Raw genomic sequence first — 26,167 nt, forward strand, 5'->3', positions numbered from 1 at the left:
TTATGTGGCATCATTTTGCCAATTTTATTTTGAGCTGTTATGGCCATGTTTTGAATACTTTAGCTCTTTTGGTCAGTGGTATCTCTTATATACCAGTGGCTCAGTGGCTAAGACACTGAGTTGGTCGATCAGAAAGGTCGGCAGTTCGACGGTTCGAATTCCTAGCACCACATAATGGAATGAGCTCCCATTACTTGCCCCAGCTTCTGCCAACCTAGCAGTTTGAAAGCATGTAAAAATGCAAGTAGAAAAATAGGGAGCACCGTGGTGGGAAGGTGTTCCATGCGTCTTCAGTGTTTAGTCATGCCGGCCACATGGCCACGGAGACGTCTTCGGACAGCGCTGGCTCTTCGGCTTTGTAACAGAGATGAGCACTGCCCCCTAGAGCCAGAAACGACTAGCACATATGTGCAAAGAGAACCTTATCTCTTATATGCTTTTATATATAACTGGTTCTTAGTTGCAAACCACACAGAATCATTTGAGAGTCAGGTGACTTATCTTTTGAAAAGGGATTAGAGTGAAGATACTTTTTTGACAGTTAAAAAAAATATGGTAAATGATTGTTTGATAAAATATAGCAACATATTGTGTAATGCCTCACAACTTTTAAGTCAGTATTCATATCTCTTGCCCAAGCCAAAAATCATTTTTATTTTAGCCTACTCAGATCTTTTCTTTCTTGAAAACTCTGAACAATTCAATATAGTGGGATAAAGCAATTTTAAGTTTTTACAGTTACTAACAGTTACCGTTAGGACAGGAAATAATCTGGGAAAGGATAGAGTTTTGAGTTGAATTTTCTTTTTTTACTTCTTCTTTTGGTTGAGTTTTTACATTTTAATATCTAAATACTATATCATTTTAAATTACATTAAATTACTGGATTTTCATTACAAAAATACTCAAGAAATCACAAGTGTTACGTCATGTCAAAATATAGTAACAAATATGTTGTATATGATGAATTCATATAGAAAATATCAAGTTTTAATTTCATATTTCACACCAAGCCTGTTTACATAAACTAGAAAAAAATCTTTTTTTTCCCATTTTTTTCATGATACTTTCATAGAAAGATTTTGGGGAACCACTACATAATCCAGTACCAAAATTGACCAAGGTTACAGGAAGGCAGAATCACTCTGAATGTCAGAAACTTTCTAATCATAAAAGCAGTTTGATAATAGAGCCAATATTGCAAGAGGTGAGGGCAGTGAAGACGTGCAAATTGGCTAGATACCAATCAGTAAGGATGCTTTAATTTGGATGCCTGCATTAAGCAAAGGGTTGCACTGGATGGTCTAGACCAGGGCTGTCAAACTCCCGGCCTGCAGGCTGGATGCATCATGCTCTGGCCATGCCCATGACCAGTTTAGTGACGGGGGGGGGAAGTCCCAATATGTCACATGACACCGCTGGAGATGAAGTGAGCTTGATACCCCTGGTCTAGAGTATCTCTTCCAACTTTACAATTCTATAAACCTAGAGTAAGAATACCAGTAATAGTTGGTAGATCAACCCTTCCAAAGATGGTTAGCATTGGGTTGGCAGCTTATGATCTATGGAATAAAAAGCATTTGGGGAAACAGTAAAGTTAGGATAATTACTTTGTAGAAAGAATTCTGAAGACTGGTACTTGCAAGAAACTAATTAAAAATCATCTTTATTTGAGGGTTAATAATGTGATAAAAAAAGTCTGAGCTACTTAGTTTATCTATAATTAAAAGTCTTCATCGGGGGGGGGGGTAGAGAGAACCAATTTTTGAAGGAGGAAGTGATGCCCTTCTTAAATATATTGGCTTGATCAATAGGACTATTCTTTTGTAGACACATATAGTAAGGAAAGAAGATGGTGCAATGGTTAGAATGTAGTATTGCAGGCTAACTCAATGCTCAGTGCCAGGAGTTCGATTCTGACTAGCTCAAGGTTGACTCAGCCTTCCGTCCTTCTGAGATGGGTAAAATGAGGACCCAGATTGTTGGGGGCAATATGCTGATTCTGTAAACTGCTTAGAGAGTGTTGTAAAGCACCATATAAGTCTAAATGCTATTGCTATAAGAGTCCCCTGATAACTATTCCTGTAAATGTTGCTAGGATCAGAAAACCAGTGCATGTAATCTTGAATCTTATTAATAGGCAGTTTGATCAGAAGAATGAGAAAGGGTGGTGTTTTGCCTGTGAAAATCTCTATGGGCTCAATTATCGCAAGTAGACAACAGGACAAATTTATTTATTCACTGAATATTGCAAATATCCAACTTCATTTGTTGAAATAACTTTTTCAGCACCACTGTTAAAAATGAAAATATAAGATTCTTCCGCACTTTTGTAACTGATATACTAGTGACGTGGAGTTGTTTTTACACCAGGAATAGGAAAATGATCTATCCACTTTATGGAGGGGATATATAGGAGTGTGTCTCAGCTTTGTAACCCCTTTGAATATAGGGATTCCTGAAACTTTACCATGGCTGCTATTCTTGATCAGACCTGGCTAAAAGAGAAAGTATTTTTCCATTTATCTAAACATGATGTTTAAAAGATACCAATTCATCCTGCTTCTTTGTTAAATGTATACCCTGCTGCCATCTATACTGACTCCTGGAAGGATTTTTTTTTTAACCTTGATAGAATACAGTATATAGTAATTTTAAAGAGACAAATATTTTTGTTTTGAGACTGATAGTTTGATTCTGCTGTATGTGTGTATGTTTGAATTACTCTCTGGATTCTTTCCATCCAAATATAATTTTTTTAAAAAAAATGCTTCGCCTATCTGGCTGAGATTGTTTTTTTAAAAAAATTCATATAATTTCCTTCCAAATTCTTCCATGGTTTCCCTTCAGTCCATCTGGCAATATGTGATGCTATTTGGACTAAATCTGAGGATATTATTTACATTTCTAATTTAGAGGGCTTCCAGCAACATTTGTGTGCCTTGGTCTCCTAAATGCGTTTTCAATTTATGCATTTTGGGCAAAGAGAAAATTATTTCTAGCTAACAATAGAAAGATCAGGAAAGGGGAATTGTTTTAATTAAGAGGGTTACAAATTCATAGGAGCCTTCAGTTAAAGTAATAAAATGAAAGTTATCATATTAACCATTTGATTTTTTTCAAAAACACAATTGTTAGATATAAGAAAACATAAGTTATTGCATCCACATTTATTTGTGGGATTATTCAGACAGGGCATATTTTTAAGAAGTCCCACTAACTGAGAAACAAGGTTAACTTCTTTTAAGTAGCCAAAATTTTATAACTAGAACAGCTGTTTGAAAGGAAAATCAGATAGCTACAATTTCTGATGTATAATCATATGAAAGTTGGATAGCTTAAGTGAAATAACAGTCTTAAGCACAGGTCTGTTTTTGAGATGGAGTTTCTGTTTATTTTTCTAATACAACTATTTAGCACAGTCTGGTAATTAAGGGTAGTTTTTGATTATATTCATCAATTGTGTTCCCATTTTTCAAATTTAGGAGAAGGAATCAGTATCTCTTATAATAGGTACACACATATCAAGTTGAATTGACATACACATAAAATAGATAGAAGAAATAAAATTCAATTATAATCATAACCAAGTCTTTTTTCACTGTATGTCTTTTTCACATAGACAGCATCTAAGGACAAAGGTTATTTTGTTTTTACACAAATTGATATATTCTGTCCAATAGCTCTCATATTGCCCTTAACAAAGAATTCATATAATTAATGACAAGATGGTTTTCTGTATAAACTTACTCCAATCCATAAAAGCCAAGCCCACATTATTCTTGAGGAATCTAGTCTGGAACAGAAAGTCTGAGATTAGGTCACCATTTTATTTTTTTTTTGTAAATTTTATTGGTTTTTAAAGACAAACATAAACAAACAAAACATAAAAACATCAAACTTTCTTCCATAAATACACAAGCAGCGTGCCAGTTGGTTTACAAATTTTTTTTGTGCATCCATTTTGTAGTCTTCAGTTACAGTTACATTGCATAATAGCTCATATTATCAATCAAAAATTGAATACCCTAGTATCATTATTAATCAATCATTTGACAATAATTTTATTCATTCATATTTTGCGAGATAACCATAATTTACTTAGTTTATTTTATAACAATTCATATAATCCTCCCAAATCTATCCTAAAAACATTTTGTAGATATAATAAAAAAAGAAAAAAAATACATCTTTATATATTTATTATTTTCTAAAATTCTACATATTTCATTATTGTATTTTATTATCTAACCATTGATAGAAAAGGTCCCAAATTTTATAAAATTGTTTATCCTCTTGTTCTCTAATTTCAAATGTCAATCTACTCATTTCAGCACATTCCAATATTTTCTTAATGATTTCCTCCTGCGATGTTATTTTCTCATTTTTCCAGTTTTTAGCAAATACAATCCTAGCTGCTGTTAATACATTTATAATCAGGTATATGTATCTTTGCTATATGTATCAGGTAAAATTCCCAATAAAAATATCTCTGGTTTCAAATCTATATGGTTTTTTTGTCATTTTTTCCAACCACATGTGGATTTTAGTCCAGTATTTTCTAGCGTCCGCACAAGTCCACCACATATGGTAATATGAGCCAGGTATCTGATGACATTTCCAACATTTTTCGGATTTCTTGAACATTCTTGCAATTCTTGTTGGGGGAAAATGCCACCTGTAAAACATCTTATACAAATTTTCTTTATATGCTGTTGACATTGTCATTTTATAATTTTGAGACCACAATTTTTGCCATTTCTCTAAATCAATCCCATATCCAAAATTCTTCCCCCAAGCAATCATAGTTTCTTTAACTTGTTCTTCTTCTAGTTTAATTTCTAATAAATATCCATACAGTTTTTTAATCACCTTTTCATCAGTACCTGTCAAAATCTTATCTAAGTCAGTCAATTTATCATAAAAACCTTCTGTTTAAAAATCTTTATCATACCTTGAATGTTTGTGCATATGAAAACCAATTCATCTTTATACCTTGTTCCTCTAGTTTTTGCATAGATTTAAGTTCACCCTTTTCATTCAATATTTCCCCATATCTAACTGTTTGTTCCTTCTTGTATATTATAGAAAATGCTTCAATAGTCGATAACCAGACTGGAATTTTCAAATAACATTGTCTTTTAATCTTCTCCCAATTTAACCACAGAGACTCCTGTATATGATGTCTTCTAAAATACCCCTGTATTTTAGTTCCCTTATACCATAAAAAAGCGTGCCACCCCAACAACAAATCATGTCCTTCTAGTGTCAACAATCTAGTATTTCTTAGTGTTATCCATTCCTTGACCCACATCAAGTTTGTAGCTTGGTAGTACAACTCCCAATTAGGCAAACCAAATTCTCCTCTAATTCTAGCATCTTGCAAAAGTTTTAACTTTATTCTCACTTTCTTACCTTGCCATATATATTTCAACACAATTTTATTTAAATCTTCAAAATAGTCTTTTCCAAGCCTAATTGGAATTGTTTGGAACAAATATAAAATTCTGGGTAATATATTCATCTTGATTGTTGAAATTCTCCCTATTAATGACAGTTGTAGATTTTCCCATTTCGCCAAGTCTAGCGCTATCTGCTGTTTAAGTTTAATATAATTGTTCTCTTTTAATGTACTACATCTTGCTGTCAGATATATCCCCAAATATCTTATTCGTGACTTGAATTTTCAATAGATCTGCCAATTCTTCCTTTTGTCTTGATAGCATATTCTTTGTCAAAATCTTTGTGTTATCTTTATTTATTTTCAATTCAGCCACCTTGCCATATGCCTCTATCTTTTCCAATAATTTTGGTGCTATTTCTAAAGGGTCTTCTAAGATAAAAACCAAATCATCCGCAAAGGCTTGCAATTTAAATTCTTCCTTTTTAATTTTCATTCCTTTTATACTCTTTTCATCTCTAATATTTCTATTTAACACTTCCAAAGTTAACACAAATAGCAAAGGTGATAGTGGGCACCCTTGTCTTGTTCCTTTTTCTTATATTAATAGAGAGGTCACCAATTTTTTTATTGAAACCGCCTCAGAGTCATGATCTATAAGATGGGCAGCTATATAAATATGATGAGTACATGAAGGGTACAGAGAAAAGTACATTTGATGTTTAAGTAATACCATGATAAAGTATTTTAGGATATCATTATCATATATCACAAGTTATTATCATGTAACATTGTCGAACTATTTAGTAAGACTGTATTACTATTATTCTTCTCATCCTTCCTATTACTTATCTCTTCCAACTTATAACTATAACTGTGTTGCTTGTATCTTTACAATTTATATTGTTTTATTTGTTCCCTAGTATGATTTGATTGTTTATCAGTAACCTATGATTATCACTAAGTGTTGTATCTTATGATTCTTGATGAATGTATTTTATTTTTTATTTATGTACTCATTTTTCATTGATAGACCAGTTGCTGTGTGCCGACACATTGGCAGATGATAATAAGCAGCTGACACACCCCAAAGGATGAGGCCCATAGAAGTGATGCCTCAACTTGTACAAATGAGTCAGTTCAAGAAACCAATGTTGCTGGCCTTGGGGCTATTGATATCACATGATTAGCAGCATAACCCAATATGTGCCTAGTAAGAAATAGAGATTTTTCTATAGGATTGCTGCAGCTCCGTATACAATTTCCTGGAAAAGAATTGAACTCAGTAGAGTTTTATGATTCTGTATAATCTTATGTAGGGTTATAAAGAACTGTGGGACAATTTCACGGCTGATTGTCATTGTTGAGTAAACCAATTGAATATTCATGAAATGAGTGTAAAATAATTATTTATTTTTAGATGATGGTGTCACAGCAGACAACAACATTAAGATTATCCTCTTCTTGTTAAAACCCCAGGAAGAGATGCCTTGGTTCTAAAGCTTTGCTAGCCAGCTCCAGGTTTTGAACATTTTTTTAAAAATGTAAGTAGAAGTTCTTCTGCCCCATAAATTGTGGATGCCTTTTCATTCCACTGAAATGTTTTTCTTTAATTAATCCAAATGGTTAATCAAGTAAAATACCGTAGGATACACCACTTCTTAAAACTGTGTAACAGGAAACAAGAATTGGCATAATACTTCTGGGACAAATGCTGATGTTCAGTAATACTGTACCTTGTCACTAAAATTACAGAGTACCACAGGATTTTGCACCCATGCCAAGAACTGTGGCTTTATGCTCCACGTGCATATTTCTACAAAGATGAGAAAAACATTTGGGGGGGGGGGGAAACCTGACTTCTCTGTGGTTTCTGTAAAGCTGTGGCACTTATTTATTGATTGATTTGATTTGTCAATCACTTACAAGATAATAGATATAAGTATAAACATGAGTAAGAATACAGGAAATAGGTACGAATAAATGGGGACAATAGGACAGGGACAGTAGGGTAGGCACGATTGTGCCCTTATGCAACTTCACAGCTTCCCAATGTTCACACACAGAGCAATTTAGACGCATGCAGATTTCATCACGCTACAGTAAATACCGTAAGACTTAACCAAAATCAATCAATCAATGAGACAACTTTCTGAAAGAAAATCCTGTGTAAAATGTTATTGCCCTTAGCGAAAAGTGGAAAGCGCGGGGGGGGAGATGAAACAAGTTTATGAGATTTTCCAGCATCTTAGCCCTGCAATTAGACTGTCAGGGGCCCCCACCCCCACCCCCCACCACAAATATATATATTTATAAGGGCAAATTCCGGCGGAGGGCGTTTTAACCCCGATCTACCCAGATCCCACGTCGCCACTATTCAGCTTAAACAGGCGTGGCTTCGGACTGCTTGGATTCGGGGAACCAGGCGCGAGAGCGCACTTTGCAAGCAACTAGCCCGAGCCCGTGGAAAGCACGCTAAGCGCGCAGTCCCACGACAGGATCGCTGCGCCTCGTTCCCTCTCCCGGGGGAACGAGCCAAAAAGCTCGGCCAGGCAGGAGTCACTTAAGCGTGAAAACCGGAAGCTTTGCGGTTCTTGGCTTATTGGGGTCGGCGCTGCTGTCGTCCTCTGTGTCCGACCCAACTGAAGAGAAGGTGGAGGAGACGAGCACCATGCAACGCACAGGCGCTGTCCCTTCTCAATGAGTGACCCCGCGGCGTCAGCTCTATGGCTCCTCCTGCTCCGGCTGATCTTCCCCGCGCCTCCTCTAGAGGCGGCAGGTAGGTTACGGGGGTGAGTGGGGGGAAACGCCGGGGTGGGGTGGGGTGGGGGGTCGCCGGGGCCAGTTTCCTCTTCGCTTTGGGGCTTAAACCCGAAGCGTTGGTCCGCTTCTGCTCCTGGCACGTTTTGCTGAGAGCCACGGGTGCGTTGATAGAGGAAGATGATGATTAATTTTTTAAAAAAGGCATCAATAATGGGTCATAGTTGGGTCTTGGAATCTGCTTTAAATCTATTCTCTGCAATATTAGGAAAGGGATGCCTCTGAATTCTTGCAGAGTGGACGAATCACTGGCGTGGGGGTGGGTGGCACTTTTTAAAATGACACTGTTGATACAGTGCACGCCTTAAATAAGCTCAGGGGAAACGTGCGAGGTTTTAACAGGTAGTTAAACCCGATCAGTCAGGTATTCGGCTTAGAAAGGGCTGGGCTGTTTTTCCATGTGAGCTTTCAAATTATCTGTGGTTATTCTTCAAGATTTCTTGCATTGTTGGACAGCTCACTCTTTGGGGGGGGGGAGCCAGCCCTGCTGTTGCTTTGAAGTTATTTCTAGGGATGGATGCCTCCTCCACCCTGCAGTTTTCATACATCTAAGTACCAGCTATTGCAGTGAGGGGTTACATGGTTGCACTAAGACTTGGACCCAAATCTTCATTCAGCAATGAAGCTTCCTGACAGTTTTTGAACAAATTGTTGTCCTAGAGACGGTGAGAAATCCACATATATTAGCTTGATTCTCCGATGCAATTAGGTTGGAAATGCTTTTTAAAAAAGAATGATAAGAATAACTTCATATTACGATGGGCCTATATAAAAATAACTCTGGCAAAGTTACTGTGCATCATTAAAAAGATAAATATACTATGGTTAAAATAAGCTGCACAGAATTCTGCATGGTTTACTGAGTTCTCACAGGCATGTGATCAGGTTATAAGGAACCTGATGACTTAACTTTAATATTGGTTAAATGTAATCACTAACCTCAGTTATGAATCCAGCTGGTTTGGTTATTGTATGGTTTACTATTTTAGGAAAATTCAAAACGTGGTTAATTCTATAACCAGGTTAACAACTATTGTTTGCACAGATTCAGTACAGATAAACACAGATTTGAAACAGAACTTCAGTTTTTTATTTCAGCTATTTAGCTTATTTATCATAAAAAGTTTTATAAGAAAAAAATCTGCAAAAATGGAAAACTTATTTTAAAAAAATAAAGGAAAACAATAACAAACTTTACAAAAAAGGATAAATAAACCAGCTATAGATATCCTAATATATCAAAACATACTTAAACCTATCTAAATTCAAGAAAATAAACTATGACTGTTTAATGTTACAAATTGTTTCAAAATCTGTGTCAAAGGAGAACATATCAAGTCATTTTTATTAGTACAGTAGATATAATTGCCTTTTCAAAGATAGATAAATTACATATCTCTTGAATCTATTCCTTAATATCAGGAATAATACTACCTTTCCAATTTCTCAAAATAATTCTCTTAGCAATTGCCCAGACCTGATATAACTATAACTCCCCCAAAATAATCAGAACTCAAAGTTTTGGAACATAAACATAACATTAACATCTTTAATAAAAATAATCTCCATAAATGTACTTAAGTAGTTAAAATATTATTTTCAAATTTTGTCAGTAATTTACTAAACCAAGTCATATCAGTCAAGTAACTTTAAAATTCAAGTACAGGTAGCCTTCCATTGCCATTGCTAATTGACACAGTTATAAAGTGAATCATCGTGTGACTATGCTCAACTTATGACATCAGTCCCAGCTGCAGTTGTGAATTGAATCAATTATGGTCATTAAGTATGACATCACATGACTGCAACTGGTGACTTCCAACCAGCTTCCCCATTGACTTTGTTTGTTGGAAGCTGATTATGAAAGTCATAAATGGCAGTCATGTGACCACAGGATGCTGTGGCCATAGCAATAGCAATAGCACTTAGACTTATGTACCACTTCACAGTGCTTTACAGCCCTCTCTAAGCAGTTTACAGAGTCAGCATATTGTCAGCAACAATCTGGATCCGCATTTTACCGACTTCAGAAGGATGGAAGGCTGAGTCAACCTTGAGCCTGGTGAGATTCGACTGTGAAATTGCAACCAGCTGGCAGTCAGCAGAAGTAGCCTGCAGTACTGCATTCTAACCAGTTGCCAAGCACCCAATTGTGATCATGTGACTGGACGGGTGTTAAATCTCCTCTTCCAGCACCATTGTAACTGTGAATGGTTGCTGGAAGAGCAACCAATAACCAAGGATGGTCCTTAGTTAATAACCTTAATTGGAACCTCAATGTCACTGCAAAGTGAAGCAGTCATGAAGTGGAACATCATGTGACCACCACTGTGTTTTCCAGCCAGAAGAAATAAGACTACTCAGTTTTATACTTTTCATGTGTTTGGTTGCTTCCTAATCACCCCTCCCCCTACCCTCTACTCTTGGCAATGCTCAAGTGCCTGTTCATTGTTTTGTACACATCAAAAGCAATGTGTTTGCACTGCAGGCCAGGGCTGGGAGCCAAACAGCTTACTTTCACGTGACTGAAGGATGCTGAAAAAGTGGTTACATTGGCCATAAAGTTATTTTTTTTAATTTCAGTCTGTAATAACTTCAAATGATGGCTGAATAGGGGATTGATAAGTGAGGACTATCTGTTCCAGTAGAGTTCTTCCATAAAGTTAAATATTCAATGAGCCTCATTGTCAAAATCCAACCTGGAAGCAAACAGGCCCATAGAGGCCCAACTCTTTTCTGTCCCAGAAACAAAACACTTTTATACTGTATATCGACCCCAGGAATTGCCAGGACCATAAATAAGAATTTCCCCCCCAAAATGCCCACTAAACTTGATACTCTACTAAATTTTCAACCACATATTATAGATACAATCAATAAAATATAAGCCCTGTTATCATTTTTAACTTCAATCTATTGAAATTGTGTCCTTATAATTAAAACAAGCTATCCACACTAGCATTAAAAATGGGAATAGATATTATTTTTATGTTACTTATTTGTATTCCACCTTTTTTTTAATTTTACAAATAACACAAAGTGTCAAACATACCCAACACACCTTCATCCTATTTCCTCACAACAACAACCTTAACTACTAGACCAAGCTGTCTATTAAAATTTCAGGATTGCTTTTTGCATGTGAAACTACTATAAGGCAGCAAAAAAGAATCCTGTATTTTTCAACGCCTAAGAAGGGAAATGGAACAACTTCCCTGCAACGAATTCTGGTCCACTCAAGAGTGTTCATTCTGTCAAAGCCCCTCCATCTAATTTGTTTTAATTCCCCCCCAATTTTTTTGTGGGTGTGGGTCATAATCTAATTGTTCATTTGTGTTATTTGTTTTCTTTCCCAATAGCTTCACATTGTCTTTTGCCCAGCCCACGGAATGTCATTTTTATCTCCAGAAACATGAAGAACATTCTGCATTGGTTGCCACCAGAAGGAATAGTGGAGAACAAATTAAATTATAAAGTGAAGTATTTGATGTATGTTGGCTACTGGGTTTTACGCTGTGTATATTGTAAAAGTCAGCTATTTCCATGTGTAAATGCTTCATTCTGCTTGTTTTTGTAACCATAATAGGCTGAAAACTATAAAGGTGGGACTCTATAACCTTGAGGTCCTAAAGGTTAATTTTCAAATTTCTACATCAGAGGTTTATTCAATCTTCCACTGAAAAAAAAATCTCGTCTTCTGCAACTGGCTGCCTGGAAGAGTATTAAGAGGAAAATGGTCATAGCATAGAATTATTGGGTATTTCTACTCATGCCTATTTACTGCTTGCTGAAGCTCTCAATAGAGTATGTTGAAAAATGCAGTACTGGGTGTGAAAAAAACCCACCTGTTTCCCAAGGATAACACTGGATTTTTGAAACACTTCCGAGCCCCTGGAAAATTTGTCCTTACAACTTATTTTTGCTATTTCATCAAAATACTCCTCCTTATTAGTAACTAATTAAGAAATAAATTATTTATTTAAAAGATAGCTGGAAGGGGATTTGTTATGTCATAGTGTTTCACAATAAGGGAACATAAGATAACTTTTTAAAAAATGTATGGCAGGGGGTATCAAACTCAAGGCCTGGGGGCCAGATCTGGCCCATGGGGCCACCCTCGAAACAGCGAAGGACCAGCCCGCAGTGTCTTTGCCAGCAAAAATGGAGCTCGGGAGGGCTGCATGTGTCTCCCTGAGCTCCATTTTTACTGGCAGAGAGTTGCAGGAGGCTGTTGCAGCCAAAAATGGAGCTTGGGAGCCCGTTTTTGCTGGCAGAATGCTCGGGCCACCACAGGTGCCCCCAACACAAATGACGAGCTGCCCACGCCAAATCTGGCCACGTCCACCCCAGCCCCCTGAGGACAAAAACAGCCCTGATGCAGCCCTCAATGAAATCGAGTTTGACATCCCTGATGTGTGGGAACATCATAGAATAGTAAGACTCTGCCACACTCCAGGCTGGATTCTAAAAGCGTACTTTGCAACAGGTGTATCATGAATGAAGTAGCCATAGCAACTCCTTAAAGCAGCCCTGACTTTTCTCAGGATTGTGTAGCAGTTCTACAGTCAGTAGAGGGATCCCAGGGAAAGATATGGCTACTTTAAAGAACTACAGACTCAGCCCACCCAAAACTCATCAGTGGGTAATTCTAGGAGCAGAAATTGTTGTGCTATTTTTGACACAGCCACCCCTGCCACGCCCCAATGCACTTTGGGGAAGAGATTGCCCAAAGGCAGTACTGACATCCCAAAACAGGCATTTAATATTTAAACAACAAAGAAATCTTTCAACACTCTCTCTTGCCTCCCCAGAGTTCAATCCCCATGAAGGATTAATTGTAGAAGTGTTAATTTTGTCTCTCTTTCTTTTACCTTTTGATATTCAGATATGGCACAGATAAGTGGATTAAGTATCCCGAATGTAAGAATATTAATCAGACCTGGTGTGACCTCTCACGTGGAACATACAACCACAAAGAACAATATCATGCCAGAGTGAAAGTCTCTCTAAACGGAAATTGTTCTGTCTGGGCAGAATCACCCAGGTTCAATCCATTTACAGACAGTAAGGACAACTAATATATGTTTCTTCCCCAAACCCCAAAAACTTTAACCTTAGACAAATGTTCATAACAATATTGTGAGATACTGAAAGACAGCCACTGGTGTTAGATATTAGTGGTTTCAACCCATGTCAGTCACCCCTGATTTCGTGCAACAGATACATGTTGGAATATGCAAAATGTATGATTGGCGAAAGAGGAACCGGTCTAAAGACAACTTGAGGGTTCTTCTGTCAAAATAAATGAAAGCAGATGTTGACTAGGAATAAAGACTGGATATGATTCAGTTAAGGTTCAGCTCAGGTTTTTGCTATAATAACTTTTATGTGCACAGCAGTTCAATTACATTCTTTGAAATACAAACTACATATTCCATTAATTGCTGAATTATCAAGAAAACTCCCATTGCTGCAGAAGAAAGCCTCCCTTAAAATGTAAACAGCAGCTCCAGAGTTAAATTTATATTTACCGATAAAAAACTAAAGGGATCTATTTCAAGCTATTTAGCTCTCATCAGCTAGCCATACCCTTCTGGGATTCAAACCAGGCTATAGCCTCAGAGAGGAGGGTTTTTCCCCAATAACATCTAAGGAGAAGCCATGGCAGAATAGTTAAAGTGCTTGTCCCTGACTGCATTATTCTAAGGCTTATGAAATAGGATGCTGTTGCATTTTTGCTATTAGTTAGGGGAAGATATATCTGACTTGCTGAATGCCAGATCATTAAACAGAGAAAGACAGTGATTCAAAACAGATTTTTTATCTTCCTGGATAGAAGATATTAATTTGAGTGTACTGCAAATGGGATCCAATAAAATTCTGGTTCTGGTCTGTTTCTCCAAAGTTGTTGAAGTTGAAAACAGAAGCTCCATGGGAAACGAATGGATGTACACTTCCATTTTCCTCCATGGAATGTCATTGTATTAATCAAAACAATACAGAGATTAAAAATCTCAAAGTCCTTGTTCAATACAACTTGTATCTCTGTCTTATTTAACACAGAGATACATTCTTTGCCTTCTATGCTTGCATGCACCCATAACAATCCTTGCGTATAATAGCAATGTCTCTTAGCATGCATCCTAGAACAGAGAAAGGGCTAAACTAAAGTCTACCGTGTTGTTTCAGAACCTTATTTTTATTCTAGAATATACTTATGAATAAAGGCAAATATATGTGGCCCAGGATAATGTTGCATGATCCATCTGGGTCAGTCACTGGGAACAGAGGGCTAGTCTTCTGAGCTTTTGGATTGGTGCTGGAGCCCATCTTCAGGGAACTCCATTCTGGTGAGAAGACTAAACTTCTGGTCCAGATTGGATCCCGCTAGAATATACATCGTCAGATAAAAACCAGTGTCCATGGGACGGCTTAGAATGAATAGAAGTGCAATAGCATTCAAGAGCACGTGTCTTACTGCTTCTGAATATAGAAATAATGTTGCTTGTGTACAGAACAAGTATTTTATTGATCAGACTGTGCTTAGAACTAAACTCATTGCCCTGAATTTTGAAGGCATGCTTCCTGATAGCCCAAGATTCATAAAGTTTTTTTTTTACAGCTTCTAAAGATATTTATTGCAATATGTAGATTCAGTGAGAAGCCCGGACTAGTCTAGTAGCTTCATTTTCTCTCTTTGATCAAAAAAAAAAATCCTCATGTTTCATCAGGAACTGCTCTTGAATCACCCCACAATTTCAAAGCCAGGTTGGCCATATGGTATGCATTTAACAGCAAATTAATTATGAAAATGTATAAATGCCTTTTGACTCATAGAGAAGCTTTGTTTTTAGATCCTGCTCAATACACTGAATTTTCTAAATACATTCAAATTAACGACACAATTGAAGGGAAGTTATTAAAACTTTTCTTATGTAAGTCAGCCTATCCAACTTGGTTACCTCTCTGGTTGTGTCAGACCCTTAAGTTTCCTCTCGTCATGATGGATGCTGATTTGGAAGGATGATCAATGCAATGAAACAATTTGGAGAGGTACCAGTTAGAGTAGGCAAGCCTAAACATGTGTTACTGAAAAGTTCAAGGTAAAAAATAAACCAGATAGACCAACAAGGAAATTCTGTCTCAGTTGGTTTTGATCGTGTTCTTATTGAGGGGGTCCTTGGTGCTTTCTGAGCTTGCTTGTTTTTTTGCAGATGTTTCATTACCCAAACCAAACTAGGTAATATCATCATCAGTAGCACTGAGGATGTTACCTAGTATGTGAGTAATGAAACGTCTGCAAGAAAGCAACCAAGCTCAGAGAGCACCAACAGCCCCACATTTCAACCCTGAGCTACAAATATCCTCCTTTATTGTGTTCTTATTCTTATAATGATATATGTTTGCTTTTCAGCGACTATTGATCCACCCACATTTGCCCTCTCATCCACTGAGACTTCTATTTCAGTCACCATGGTTCCCCCTGAGAAATGGAAGAGAAATCCCAAGGAGGAACCCGTATATTTGCATGAAATATACTCGGGCCTACAATATAACGTGTCAGTATTCAACAAAAACATAAATAAAAGAGTAAGTTTGAACTTGGAAATGGAAACCATTGCTCGGCAATTTGGACTGGATTGTGCTACAGGCTAAATCGAAGTGATGTTCTCCTGGCTCGTGACGATGTAGATCGGTGTAGCTCAAGCTCAGTGATTTTAAGATGCCAACTCCACCCATAGTAAAGGTGCTGGGATTGAGAAACACTGATGTAGATGGACAAAGATAAGATCCAAGTATGTCTTCAGGGACAATAACTGTAGATGTAGCGAGAACCTAACTGTGCCTGATGTCTGGGTTTGTAGATGTTCGCAGTTTAATGTTTGTTTTTTTATATGCACGTCTGTAGTTAGGAAATCTGCAATCTGGAGCAGAAGATTATATGTGAGGAGGAAACTGCCCCATGTTGGAAGGTGTTCTTGTTTTCAAAATCTGTTTTCTTTCCCAAGCTCCCCCTCCTCCCCTGTTTGAGGAGTTGCCAATGTATATGAATTCCTGGAAAAGAAAGATGCACCTGGAACTCCAGGGCAGGTTGCCAGGTCAAATCAATGCTTATCCTCCATCTAATTACCTTAAATATGGCAAGTGTGGACTGAAAAAAAAAACACAAATCAGGAATCAGGGCCAGAAGTAGAAATGAGAAGCAAAACTATAAAGCAACTACAGAGCAGGACAAAGCCCCAAAGAGAAGCGATCTAGATATAATCTGGAACCACTGTACTTCCTATGGCATCACTGTCCATTTGCCTTGTTGACTAGTACCTTAAATAAGCCCCCTTCAAAAAGAGGAGAATATATATATATATATATATATATATATATATATATATATATATATATATATATATATATATATATATATATATATATATATTTTCTTAAGTTTTCGCGGGTACTTACATGTATGGCCTTCAGCTTTGTTCGGGTATTTTCCCACGTCATTATAGTTGTGCTTTTAAAGTTGTAGCTACAACTTTAAAAGCACTTCGATGAAGTCTCATTCATCATCTTCAGGCTTGTGTCTTCGGCTTTGTGCTTCTCGGAGTAATATATATATGAAATAGATGAACATATACTTCTCACTAAGGATTCTTGTGGCTTCAGAAACTGCTAGAAATTGAACTGATACTTTTTGCCCTTCTAGTCAAGTGCATTGAGACTTTGCCTGCTTGAAATAGTTTTCCCTACCCTGTTTCTTCACTTTTCTTTGCCTGACTCTCTCTCAAGCATGTGTATGAGAGGAAGAGGAGGGGAAAACATAGAGATGTAGAGAGTGGATACTCCCATCGCACCAAGTCAAAATGGAATCAGATGATGTGACAAATGTGGTATACTCAATGATGGCATTGGTAAAGAAAGAATAGGTTAACGCAGCACATTAGGGAGGATGGAGATTTTCCCCAAGGATTAGCAGAGGAAATTTATGGTCAAATTTATGGTGATGTCATAAGAAGGAGGTAACATGATAGAAAGGGAAAGTAACAGGGACAGGGTTTTTTTCCCAACATGCTTTGGGGTTTGTAGTTGCTATAATATTTCACTATAGGCTGAAAATCCAATTTGTTTGCTGCCCAGATATAGCATTTGCTTCCACTTCTACCTTTATTTTTGTGAATAAAAATAATTACTAAATATTACATCATTGGAAATTGAACATTTTGCCACCAATTTCAGCAGCACAATTGAGGGCTTAGGGAGGATGGATACAGATTTGCCCAACTCTATGCCATATGAACACAGCCAGACCACAAGAGAGCACTATGAACATTTTAGAGTGTCCTCAACCTGATTATATGTGACCAACCATACCTCACAACAGTTGTATTGTAACTGTTCCCATATCCCTTTTTTTATATCCCAAATGTGCCCTCAGAAGATTGGGAACTGTTAACCAGCTAATGACTTGTTTGCAACTTTTGTTTGTTTGTGCCATATCTAACACAGCTTGCACATTTATAGTAGGTTGTAAAAATAATAAGTCTTTCACTTTTATAGCTATATCACAACATAGCATAAGTGCTATCATATCAAATCAGAAGTTAACTTATTATGTTCGAATTTCAAGCATCTGTTGCCTGCACAAAGCTCTGGCTAATATATTATTGAAGACGAAAGATTCATTTTTAAAACAACCTTTTATTTTTGAGGAAGTACTCTACGTGACATCTTATTGCATGATCTACTTGTTATGCAATGCTTTTAGCTATACTTTTCAAATCCAAATATATGTCATGTTTTCTGCTTTCATATGAGACTATAGAGAAGTTTTCAGAAAGAGCTTTTCATCTGGGTTTTTTTGTTGTTGTTGTTCAGTAGGTCTTAATATAGTTAAGTTTAAAATGTAAAAAGATTTTCCTTCCTCCTTCCTTCCTTTAGTGGATATTTTGCATTCAAAACAATCGATTGGAGGTGCAGCAGTTACAGCCAAATACGATATACTGTGTCACCGTACAAATATATATTACTCCACTTCTGTTTAGTGAATTATCTGAAGAACACTGCATTGCTACCCTAAAAGGTAAGCAAAGGAGCACAAAATACACCAAACTTCTGTGTTTCATCAATACTATGAATAGATTAAAGTTGTTGAGGAAGAATTCCACATAGGTTTCTAGTTCTCTTGAAAATTCTTCAGAATAATCTTTTGGCTTTATAAAAGACATTTCCTGTGTTATATCTGTTATATCTGCCACTATGGGAAAACTTCTCATTCAATTTCTATGTCATCACAATTGTTTTGTGTTTTTTTAGCTGTCAACATTTTTATTGAATTATAAAGTATTATAAAATACAAAATACAAAGTAAATAGAAGAGCACTGGGAAGGGGGAAGGAAAGGAGAAGTGGGGGATAAGATAAGAAAAAAAAGAAAAAGAAGCATTGACTTCTATTTCTCTCTGTTACAGTAAAATAAGGCATTAACATCAAATCACAACTTCTTGCTTTTTCATAATAATATGAACAAGTCATTTCTATAAAGATCTATGTCTAATCAGTAAAGCCCAAAGTCAGAGTTTCCTTTTTTTTCCACATCAAGCATGAAGTTCAGAAGTGGTTTCCATGTGAAAACAAAAGTACTTATGTTCTTTTCTTTAATCAGAGTAGTCAGTTTTGCCATTTCAGCCAATTCCATCAACTTCTGCAACTATTCGTCCATAGTAGGAATCAAAGTGTTCTTCCATTTTTGTGCATACAATAGTCTTGCTGCAGTCAACATATATAATAACAAAATTCCAAAAAAAAAAAAAATTCCAATTCTTTTTCCATTTAGCCCAAGAGAAAAAGTCCTGGTTTCATTTTTTTTTTTTTTTTTTTGGAAAGAGCAAACAAGATCTATCATAGTTGACCTTAGGTTTCCATTTGAGTCTCCTGATGGATAGAAAATGCAATATTACAATGTTCCACTAATATGGCCTCTGCTAGTTACTCTTACAAAAATAGACCTGTTTTTACCACTCCTTTTCAGCTCTGCAATACTAAGTAGTTGCATTTTTGCTTTGATGGGATTCTGAAGAGCATAATTTAAAATCTTTTATTAGAAACAAGCAAGTCAGCAAGTCAGCCCTTTTTAGTCATTATTAATTGCCTATGTATTCCTAATAAATGCAGATAAATTAGGCGAAGAAAGAAACTGCTGGCAGGGAAATCAATAACTTACTCTGGATGAACAGCCTAAATAAAGAACTTAAAAGAACATAACCCAGCTGTTACACAAGCAAGAAGTTATAAAAGAGACTTTATTTTAATGCTTGCTAACATGCAATATATTTTGAAAAATAATATATTTCATAAGCATGCTGGCTGCTATGTGGGCATATGTTGAAGGCAAAACTGTCGAAATTCTCTACAGAAGCTAAAGGCCAATTTTCAGTTCTGAATAACACTCTAATCTAATTAGATTTTATAGTAGAAATTAGAAAGTGTTCAAAATATGTTAAACTTCCAAATAGCTATAAAATATTATGCATATTTTCTAGCTAATGTACAAGTAGTCCTCAACTTATGACAATTGGGACCCAGTGGTGGGATTCAATTTTATTTTACTAATGGTTCTGTGGGCACGGCTTGGTGGGTGTGGCTTGTTGGGCGTGGCAGGGGAAGGTTATACTGCAAAATCCCCATTCTCTCCCCACCCCACTAACCTGCTTTCCAGCTCCATTCTCCTGTGCAGGGCAACAAAAGAAGACCCAGCCAATCAGCTGGGACTCGGGAGGCAGAGAATAGATGGGGATGGGAGCCAGTCAGAGGTGGTATTTGCCGGTTCTCTGAACTACTCAAAATTTCTGCTACCATTTCTCCAGAACTGGTCAGAACCTGCTGAATATCACCTCTGCTCCCCACCCCACTAACCTGCTTTCCAGCTCCATTCTCCTGTGCAGGGCAACAAAAAAAGAGCCAGCCAATCCACTGAGTCTCGGGAAGCAGAGAATAGATGGGGGCGGGGCCAGTCAGAGGTGGTATTTGCCGGTTCTCCGAACTACTCAAAATTTCCACTACCAGTTCTCCAGAACTGGTCAGAACCTGCTGAATGCCACCTCTGTTGGGACAAGAACAAAACAAGTTGTTAAAGTCAGCTGCACCTGATTTTACAACCTTTTTTGACCCAGTTGTTAAGTGAATCACTGCAGTTTTTAAGTGAATCACCTGGTTGTTGAGAGAATCTGTCTTCTTCCAGCTTGTCAGAAGCAGGCTGGGAAGATCACAAATGGCATTTAGGTGCCCTGGGTTGCTGCAACCATTGTAAATATATGCCAGTTGCCAAATGCCCAAATTTTGATCATGTAGCCTCGGGGATACTGTGATGGTTGTAAGTGAGAGGACTGTTTTTTTCAGTGCAACTGTAACTTCAAACACTCACAAAATGAATGGATTGTACGTTGAGGACTAGCTGCAGAATGCATGTTTTTGCACTTTCAAATGGGGCTGCTTATCTTGAGAAAGTCAGCTATCAATTGTTAATGCTTTTGCCTACTGGCCCTTTGAAAAAATGTAAAACATCTAAGCTATGTTTTCCCAGCAGATCCAGATTTCAAGCAAACCGCAACAGTCATATTTGGGTATACTTTACCAGGCCTGTTATTAGTCCTGATTATTTTGGTGTCAAGCTGCTGTCTATATCGATACACTCATCTCGTGAAGCAAACGTACCCCAAGAATTTGGTAAGGATTCTTTGCCATATTTGAAATATATAGTGCTGTAATTTTTAAGGCAATGTGCAATGAAGCCTAGTTTATACTGATAAAAAATATTACTTGGGGGGAAAATGCTCTTTAGCTGCAACAATGGTGGACATTAAATGCAGATAACTATTCCTGGAAATTTCTAGTGTTGCAATTTCTCACATGCCTTGATAGAAATGGATGGACAACCAAAAGAATTAGCAGCTGTATAGAAGTCAATTTTGCATTTCTTTTCCCTGGGTCAGTTTACATAAGATAGTTCAGATGAAGAATTGTATCTCCTGACAGGTACTGAAAAAGTAAACCACATCAGGGAGTGGTTGCCCAAAACTCCTTTTCTTAAAATAGCGATTGCCAGATAGAGGTGATATTTTTGGTAGTAAGTTGTCACTTTTTCACCTGTGCAACTATTTGGAAGGGCTCAAAGTGCTTTACATGATTATGGAAGATCTCTACAAATGACTTACAGAATCTCAGAGAGCACTGTGCCAAATCAGTAACAAGTTTTACCCACAGTGATGGCTGAATGACATTAGAAGATGTCTCAAAGGTGCTTTTTCCAAGAGGCAACTTGATTTTCTTGGTTTTTTTTCCTTGAAAACATTTGCTTCTCATCCAAGAAGCTTCTTCGGTTCTAACTTGACTGGTGGAAGGATTTATACTCTTTGCAGTCATCTGGTCAGCAGCACTCTGAGAATTGTTGAGGCCACTTGGGAGTTTATCTGTATCCTCAGAGTCTCTTGAAACAGACACCACCTATCTCCTGTTTACAACACCATCCTTTCAGCAGCCCCAAGAAGGTTCCACGTCCATTTTCACTCTGATTCAAGTGACTCTGAGAAAACCCCCAAATGGCCTCAATGACTTTCAGAGTCCTGATGTGCTGCTCTTTAAGAACAGCCTTGCCAGCTGCTATGCCATCAAAAGACAGAGAATGTCCTTAGAGTAAGACTTAATACAGTGCATTAAGCAACAAACATGACTTAATACCATATGGGAACCTGGCCTGGACTCATCTGGGAGCCTACTCTTCAATCTCGCAGTGCTTACTGTCTCTTCAGAATCTTAAGAGAATAGAATTCCACAGTATTGCAGTCTTTAAGGGTAGCTATAGAATGAACTAATATTTTGTAAAGACATTTTGGTTTTTTCCCCCTGAGTTTTACACACAGTATTCAATGTTTTACAAGTATTTTAAAATACATATATCAATCATGTATGCATTTTGGGTAACTGGATTTTAAATTTATTTTTATTATCTTTATTTGGCTTGCTAACTGTCCACAGGTTGAAGCATAAACAATTTTCAGTCCAAGTATCTACTAATGTATTACATTACTTGTGTACACACATTGCACTAAGACATAATTTGGTTTTCCTGTTTTTAACTTGGCAATACCATATGGGTATTTTAACTTGGTAATATTGGTTAACCCTTTGTACAATGAACCATTATTAAAACAAGCCATAGCTCAATGTAATGTATAAAGCTATCATGAGTAAATCATGAGTGAAATTGTTTTCTTTTTAAACTGCTTGTCATGACACATACATACTGTATATTGTGGGCTAGGCTGAACAGCAAAGATAAGTTATTGCTAAAAAAAATTACAGCAGTAGACAAGTGAATTCTTAAGTATATGTCAAAGAAAGAAAGGAGGAAATATTAACTATAATAACTTGGTAGAAAGGAAAAATTATAGAGAAGAAATTTAAAAAATAATGAAGCAGAAATCCCAGAAAAAAAGATAAGAGGTAAATGAGCGAGGAAATGGTAGCTATAGATTAAAAACTATTTCTAATTATTAGAGAAAGTGTGAAACTGTGGATGCCAACCAGCAATATTTCTCTTAGCTACCAATCTTCCATTCCTTACTCAGTATTGTAGGCCTTATAGTTATCAAAGGAATGTTATCAAGGAAATATACAATTATGTCACAAGCATATTCCACCAGATTTACTCAATATTTAACAGATAGGGCCGTTTTTTTTCTAAAGTTTTGCCTTTTTTTCCCCAGATCTTGAAATATAGTCAAAGCTGTGGAAGAGATAATTTTGTTCCTTCTGAAAAAATAGTGGTTAACTTCATTACAGTTAATGTTGTAGAAGAACATAAATCCTTTCCGGAGAACCGTCAGCGGAAAATCGGCAATGGCTACATCAATGCTGAGACTGGTGAGGGAAGCTGTATAGAAGAGAACGCTTCGAAAAAAGTTCTGGGAAACAATAATTTCTTAGAAAGGGACAATGTACTAAAAAATGAACAAAACAGAAGCAAAGCAACACTGGCAGAGTTGGAAACGCCCCAGGCTTTAGAACAGACACACAATGATGAGGTGGTGGCATATGAATTTGACTTGAGGGCTGAACAGATGACTCCAGTTCAGGAGAAACAACAAATGTGTAGCTGTATTTGTGAACCAGATTGTGCACTGCACAATTCACAAGTAATGACATCAGAGTTGCCCATCTATGGAACAAAGCAGGACTATTGCCCCCAGTTTGGCGCACGAGATCCAAATACCTCTTTCAGGCAACAGTTAAAAGAAGTCCTTCTGAATGAAAGGAAATCTGCTTCTTTACAATTATATGATGCTGAAGTCCCTCTGATAAATTTGATGGCTGATGAGCCCAACCGAGCCTTCTGTTCTGAGTGTGATGTTATAGCAGACATTTGTTTGGTGCCTGATCCAAAAGAGCCCTTTTTGGATGAAAAAGAAGGTGCGCTCAAAGAGCCACACACTTTACTATCTCTACTAACTCAAAAGACAACTTCAAAATATCACCAGACTGGAAGAAGGACCAAGGAAAACCAGGAAACAAGGATGGAAGAAGAACAGAACAAAACAGTTGATTGGAATCCCTGGTCTGGGAGGATGTATTTGTCCCCGTTACTTAATATAACAAAAGAAGATAAAATTGACCCAAAAAATTATGAAGAATCCCTGGAAGAAGCACTTCTCTTCAGGCTTTATGAGAACCACTGTTCTGAAGACTTAATAGGAAGATATGAGAATATGTATCTCCTCCAACTCAAAGAACATTGGGGACTACATATAGAAATGCAAACTTAATCTGTCTTTCATTTCATGATTTATTAACTCAGTCCCATGACTATCAACAAAGTCATGGGTTCAGCCCTCAGTCAGCTTTAACCAAAGGATCTTCTTCCAGTCAGTGGAGACTTTCCTTATGCAATGATCTGGTTGACCCAAACCTCAAGGGCTTCTTCTAGACATTTGCAGATAAGGAATACTGCATAATAGCTAAAAATTGGTGATAAGTAAAGATCCTTTGGCTATCTTCATATCATTAGACTTCAGCAATTCAATATATCTAAAATATTTTTTGAAGAAGACAGACTTGAGTTGTATTGGTTTGCTTTAAATAAGACTGCCCATACAGTGCAGAAAAAATGGTTTGGTTTGAATGGTATGATAAGATGAACTGGCTATTGTAATTAAAACAAAAACATAAAATATTAGAGGGAATAATTCAGTATAGAGAACTAATAGCACCAGGGATTAAGATAGGTAGTCATTGACTTACAACTGCTTGTTTAATGACAGTTCAAAGCTATGACGATCTCAGAAAAAGTGACTTAAGATTTCTCCTCAAAGTTACAACCACTGTGCCACCCTCATGGTCACATGACCACAACATGGCTACACTTGGCAACTGGCTTGGATTTACAATTGCAGTATCTTGTGGTCACAAGAATGAGATTTGTGACTTTCCCAGCCAGTTTCCAACAAGCAAAGTCAATTGGGTAGATAGGATTCACTTAACAACCACATCATTTACTTAATAACCATGGTGATTTGTTTAACAATCTAATGGTTGTAAAATTGGGTCTGGTTTAGACATAAATTCCAATCCCAATTGTGGTAATAAGTCAAGAACTACCCATACATGTTTTATTGGCCATTAAGTTGTCAGTTAAGTTGGCCATATGATTTCACTATCTGAAGTGCCATGCTTCTGAATTCAAATAGCAATAGCACTTAGACTTATATATGCTTTATAGTGCTTTACAGTCAGTGGTGGGATGCTTCCAGTTTAACAACTGGTTTGATGAACATGCGCGCACAAGCGTGAAGCACGCCATGTGGGCAGGTTTTAAAATTACTTATCTTCTAAGTTACTTCTGGGGAGTAACACAGCTGAGATATGGCAATCTGCCATGTGAATCAACTGAGAGGATATAGGTAAGTACAGCGCAGGGGTGGGGGGGTGGGCAAGCCAACTTGATCATTGGAGAGAACCGGTTCGCTTAACAGCTGATCAGAGCTAGAGGTTTGCCCGAACCGGTCCGAACCAGGAGAATCCCATCCCTGTTTACAGCCCTCTCTAAGCGTCAGCATATTGCCCCCAACAATCTGGGTCCTCATTTTACCGACCTCGTAAGGATGGAAGGCTGAGTCAACCTTGAGCCTGGTGGGATTTGAACTGCCAAATTGCAGGCAGCCGGTAGTCAGCAGAAGTGGTCTGCAGTACAGCACTCTAATCGTTGCACCACTGAGGCAAAGAGGATGCTACTGTAATCATGTCTTGCTTGATGGCTTCCTAGTAGGATTCAATAGGCTGCTCTTCTGACAAAGTGCTCTAAAACATGGATGTCAAACTCACAGGATCATGTTGCCATCACGTGACGTTTCTCAACCTTTTTTTCCCTTCGCAGAGCTGGGATGGGCGTGGCCTGTGCATGACACATTTGGCCCACGGGTCACCATTTGACTCCCCTCTTCTAAACTCTTAAGAGTTGATAAACATCTTTGGAATGTTGGGAGATCATTCTGAATACAGTCACAAATGTACTATTATGGTATATATTATTATGGTATTGACCAATCATAAAAAATGCCTATTTACAAACAGTTGTCTTTACTCATTCCAAACTCCCCAAATGCTCGCTACTTTTTCTTTCTTATCCCTTTCTTCTGGTCAGATGGGGACACAATCAAGTCAGCTGGACTGCAGCTTCTGAGAAGTTTTTCTAGGAATGCCTGTGAAATATATTGTGGGATCTGAAAGCAATAAAATATATATGTTTGAGGATAGTGCTTGACTTCGCTAGCTTCCCATTTAATTGTTTTAATTAAAATATTTTAAAAATCAATATCGCATAGGGAGAAGTGTCCAAGTATCCCATGGCACTTGTAGGCACCATAGTGCAGATTTTATAACAGCAGTTCTGTGTATCTTC

At 37.2% G+C, this 26,167-nt stretch overlaps 1 protein-coding gene across 2 annotated transcripts; it reads left to right on the forward strand.

Moving 5' to 3' along the window:
- The first annotated feature begins 7,785 nt into the window (after window positions 1-7,785).
- On the forward strand, window positions 7,786-26,021 carry LOC113411207 (interleukin-20 receptor subunit alpha-like). 2 transcript variants are annotated; one of them, XM_026666160.2, is made up of 7 exons: window positions 7,786-8,180; window positions 11,581-11,710; window positions 13,107-13,285; window positions 15,636-15,811; window positions 18,158-18,299; window positions 20,798-20,940; window positions 22,980-26,021. In XM_026666160.2, exons 1-7 carry the CDS (start codon window positions 8,102-8,104, stop codon window positions 24,033-24,035), a joined length of 1,905 nt encoding a protein of 634 aa, XP_026521945.2. In that variant the 5' UTR covers window positions 7,786-8,101; the 3' UTR covers window positions 24,036-26,021. The 2 variants fall into 2 exon arrangements, with proteins under 2 accessions (XP_026521945.2, XP_026521946.2); XM_026666161.2 differs by having other exon boundaries at window positions 7,825-8,180; window positions 20,801-20,940.
- The last annotated feature ends 146 nt before the right edge of the window (window positions 26,022-26,167 follow it).

The sequence above is a fragment of the Notechis scutatus genome, chromosome 1, assembly GCF_049901735.1.
Source record: "Notechis scutatus isolate UNSWTSFEM ecotype Mainland chromosome 1, rNotScu1.2, whole genome shotgun sequence".
NCBI classification, from domain to species: domain Eukaryota; kingdom Metazoa; phylum Chordata; class Lepidosauria; order Squamata; family Elapidae; genus Notechis; species Notechis scutatus.